Genomic DNA, 4,785 nt, shown 5'->3' with positions numbered 1-4,785 from the left:
TTATCTTTGTTAAAAGAAATTAGTGGACATGCCCTTATTTCTTGTATAATGATAACAAGCTCCAAAAAAAAAAAAAAAACCAAAAAAAAAAAAAAAACTGGAAAGAATTGAGAAAGCTTGATGTAAGGTTAACAAAATAAATGGTAGAAACTCAAGGGTATGTAGCAATCTAATGGCACAGTTCTTCCCATTTATAGCTCTCTGGCACTGCAACATTTTTTTTTCCTGAATATTTCTTTTAGCAGCCTACAGGGCACTAGAATACAGCTATCTCAAAGTCCCGCTCTCAAACCATAATGTGATTCTCCAAGCTTAATTTATTTATTTATTTATTTATTTATTTATTCAAATTTGTATACCGCCCTATCTCCCTAGGGACTCAGGGCAGTGCACAGGCAAATAAAATACATATAAATACAAAAATAAAATATCCATTAAAAAACTTATTAGATGCAGCCAGATAATTAAAAACAATATATATAATAAAACCCATTAAAATCTACATTTAAAAACCTAGTCCAGTCCTGCGCAAACGAATAGATGTGTTTTAAGCTCGCGGCGGAAGGTTCGGAGGTCCGGAAGTTGACGAAGTCCTGGGGGGAGTTCGTTCCAGAGGGTGGGAGCCCCCACAGAGAAGGCCCTTCCCCTGGGTGTCGCCAGACGGCACTGCCTAGCCGACGGCACCCTGAGGAGTCCCTCTCTGTGAGAGCACACGGGTCGGTGAGAGGTATTCAGTAGCAGCAGGCGGTCCCGTAAATAGCCCGGCCCTATGCCATGGAGCGCTTTAAAGATAGTTACTAACATCTTGAAGCGCACCCGGAAAGCCACAGGTAGCCAGTGCAGTCTGCGCAGGAGAGGTGTCACATGGGTGCCACGAGGGGCTCCCTCTATCACCCGCGCAGCCGCATTCTGAACTAACTGGAGCCTCCAGATGCCCTTCAAGGGGAGCCCCATGTAGAGAGCATTGCAGTAACCCAGACGAGACGTCACGAGGGTGTGAGTGACCGTGCATAGGGCATCCCGGTCTAGAAAGGGGCGCAACTGGCGGACCAGGCGAACCTGGTAAAAAGCTCTCCTGGAGACGGCCGTCAAATGATCTTCAAAAGACAGCCGTTCATCCAGGAGGATGCCTAAGTTGCGCACCCTCTCCATCGGGGCCAATGACTCGCCCCCGACAGTCAGTCGAGGACTCAGCTGACTGTACCGGGATGCCGGCATCCACAGCCACACTGTCTTGGAGGGATTGAGCTTGAGCCTGTTTCTCCCCATCCAGACCCGTACGGCCTCCAGACACCGGGACAGCACTTCGATAGCTTCATTGGGGTGGCCCGGTGTGGAAAAGTACAGCTGAGTGTCATCAGCGTACAGCTGGTACCTCACACTGAAGCCACTGATGATCTCACCCAGCGGCTTCATATAGATGTTGAACAGGAGGGGCGAGAGAATCGACCCCTGCGGCACCCCACAAGTGAGGCGCCGACCTCTGCCCTCCCGTCAACACTGTCTGCGACCGGTTGGAGAGATAGGAGGAGAACCACCGATAAACGGTGCCTCCCACTCCCAATCCCTCCAATCGGCGCAGCAGGATATCATGGTCGATGGTATCAAAAGCCGCTGCGAGGTCTAATAGGACCAGGGCGGAGGAACACCCCCTATCCCTGGCCCTCCAGAGATCATCCACCAACGCGACCAAAGCCGTCTCAGTGCTGTATCCGGGCCGGAAACCGGACTGGAACGGGTCTAGATAGACAGTTTCCTCCAGGTGCTGGGGAAACTGACCTGCCACCACACTCTCTACAACCTTCGCCGCGAAGCGAAGGTTGGAGACCGGACGATAATTACCTAAAACAGCCGGGTCCAGGGAGGGCTTCTTGAGGAGGGGCCTCACCACCGCCTCTTTCAAGGCGGCCGGAAAGACTCCCTCCAACAAAGAAGCACTCGTAATTGCCTGGAGCCAGCCTCGTGTCACCTCCTGAGAGGCCAGTACCAACCAGGAGGGGCATGGGTCCAGTAAACACGTGGTGGCATTCAATCTACCCAGCAACCTGTCCATGTCCTCGGGAGCCACAGGGTCAAACTCATCCCAAACAATGTCACCAAGACCGCCCTCAGACGCCCCATCTGGATCCCCGCAATTTTGGTCCAGACCGTCCCGAAGCTGAACGATTTTATCGTATAGATAACCGTTAAACTCCTCAGCACGTCCCTGCAACGGGTCATCCCGCTCCCCCTGGTGAAGGAGGGAGCGAGTCACCCGAAAAAGGGCGGCCGGGTGGTTATCTGCCGACGCAATGAGGGACGAGACGTAGCAACGTCTCGCTTCCCTCAGTGCCACAAGGTAGGTCCTACTATAGGACCTCACTTGTGTCCGATCAGCCTCTGAATGACTGGACCTCCACAAACTCTCTAGGCGTCTTCTCCGGCGTTTCATCCCCCTCAGCTCCTCGGAGACCCAAGGAGCCGGTTGGGATCTACGCCGGGTCAGAGGCCGCAAAGGCACGACACGGTCTAAAGCCCCAGCCGCGGCCCGTTCCCAGGCCGCGACTAGTTCCTCAGCCGTGCCGTGAGCCAGACCCTCAGGAAATGGCCCAAGCTCCGTCTGGAACCTCTCCGGGTCCATCAGGCGCCTGGGACGGAACCAACGTATTGGTTCCGTCTCCCTGCGGCGGTGAGTAGCGGTCAGAAAGTCTAGACGAAGGAGAGAGTGATCTGACCATGACAAAGTTTCCGTGACTACATCCCTCAAGTCCAGATCCTTCAACCACTGACCAGAGATAAAAATCAAGTCCAGTGTGCCACCCCCAGTGTGAGTAGGGCCATCAACTACTTGAGTCAGGTCCAAGGCCGTCATGGAAGCCATGAACTCCCGAGCTGCTGTCGATGATGTGCCGGAAGATGGCAAGTTGAAATCCCCCATGACAATAAGTCTGGGGGTCTCCACCGCCACCCCAGCCAACACCTCCAGGAGCTCAGGCAGGGCAGCTGTCACGTAGCAAGGAGCCAGGTACACGACAAACAAGCCCATCTGACACCTATGACCCCACCTCACAAAGAGGGATTCACACCCGGCAATCTGAGGTACAGTGGTCTCCCTCGGCTCTAGGCTCTCCCTAATAACAACCGCCACTCCCCCACCCCTACCCTGAGCCCTCGGCTGATGAAGTGCCCGGAAACCAGGTGGGCATATTTCCACAAGGGGCACGCCCCCTTCAGTGCCCAACCAGGTTTCCGTAATGCCTATAAGGTCCGCGGCACCCCCCTGAATAAGATCGTGTATTAGGGGGGCCTTATTGACCACGGACCGGGCGTTGCACAGCATAAGCCGAAGGCCCAGGCTCTGAGGGTCTTGACCATCCGGGAAACGGGAGAAGGAAGGGGGATCGGGGCGCGCGATCGCCTGCAAACATCGAGCGCGCGCCCCCCCAGGATGATACGATCCCCCCCTTCCGCCATATCTGCCCCTCCCATTGTTGGCTTGCAACTATTTCATTACCTAACTAGGTATCATTTACAGTGATAGTGAATGTAAGATTAGCTCTCTGTTTTTGTACAGTAGTTTGCGCTGCCTGTATTGGGGAGAGTGTGTCGTTTCCTCCTTAGTGGTTCTTTGAAGTATTATATTATTGACTGTTGGTGTTAATCCTTGCTTATGTGGATGGCTTGGAGGAAATGTGCGCTGGTCTTTTTATTTCCTTCTTAGCTTTTTTGCTGAATAGTGTGCTAAATATGATTTATTTCTATGTGTCCATTGATAGCTGAATTCTATGAATTCAGGATTTTGGGATTTGGCTTGGACTAGGATGCTCACAGTTTCCCAATTGAAATTGTGGTTGAGTATATCCATTTATTGCGAAATTAAGGAATTTCATTATGTATTTTGACTGCTACTTGGGGTTCATGGATGCACTATATTGACTCCCTCCGTCTGTCCTACATAGTTGCCATTAAACATCCTTGCATTCTATGGTGTAGATGATTTTTTTTTATTGAGCTACTGGGTCTTTTGATGTACTTAATATGTTTTAGTTACTTAAGATGTCAATTATATTAATAATTTGAGATGCAATTCTTGTCATTTAACTGTGTCAAAATATCAGAAAATGTGCATTTTGAAACTATGCTCAGTTTATCCATTACTGAATTAAGGAAGAGAAAACAAATCTAAACTATAATTTTCCATTAAAGTTCAAGCATATTCATGAAAATGGAAAGTAAAAAGACAATAGGCCAGAAACTACTATGCAGTCATGATAAGATCTTTTATTCATACTGTATTGTATCTGTGCACTTCATTGAGATTTATGCAGACAATTGTTAAAGCTCTGCATTGTGAACAAACATCTCTAGCCCACTACAAAACTAGCATCTAATGTAGCCCCTGATGGTTTAAAATGAGCAGTGATGACTAGTGACAACTAGCTGTTAAGCACATTCAGATGTTTCGCTAACGGCTGGAGTAATTCAATTTGGTGGTAGGATCACAGCCAGAAAAAGAAAACAAAAACATGAAAGAGTGCTTTGCAGATTTTTGTTGTTGTTGTTCTTGTTGGTCGACAAAATAGACCAGGGGTAGTCAACCTTTTTATACCTACCGCCCACTTTTGTATCTCTGTTAGTAGTAAAATGTTCTAACCGCCCACCGGTTCTACAGTAATGCGCTGTGTATCATCATCTGTGCATGCCTCTCGCACATCGTGGATTAGGTTTGGGGGGGTGCCAGCTACCAGCTCTGCTTGTCTGTTACAGCTGGGTGGTGTGGGTGGAGATGCGCGAGCTATTCTGGGA

The 4,785-nt window shown here is 49.7% G+C and overlaps 1 protein-coding gene across 1 annotated transcript; it reads right to left on the bottom strand.

Moving 5' to 3' along the window:
• Positions 1–399: 399 nt before the first annotated feature.
• LOC131196108 (uncharacterized) lies at positions 400–3,447 on the bottom strand. Its single transcript, XM_058178542.1, has 2 exons — positions 2,306–3,447; positions 400–767 (listed from the first exon to the last, which is right to left on the bottom strand). Exons 1-2 carry the CDS (start codon positions 3,317–3,319, stop codon positions 732–734), a joined length of 1,050 nt encoding a protein of 349 aa, XP_058034525.1. The 5' UTR covers positions 3,320–3,447; the 3' UTR covers positions 400–731.
• Positions 3,448–4,785: the final 1,338 nt, after the last annotated feature.

The sequence above is a fragment of the Ahaetulla prasina genome, chromosome 3 (assembly GCF_028640845.1).
Source record: "Ahaetulla prasina isolate Xishuangbanna chromosome 3, ASM2864084v1, whole genome shotgun sequence".
Classification (NCBI taxonomy): Eukaryota; Metazoa; Chordata; class Lepidosauria; order Squamata; family Colubridae; genus Ahaetulla; species Ahaetulla prasina.
This window is presented reverse-complemented; position numbering and strand designations above follow the sequence as displayed.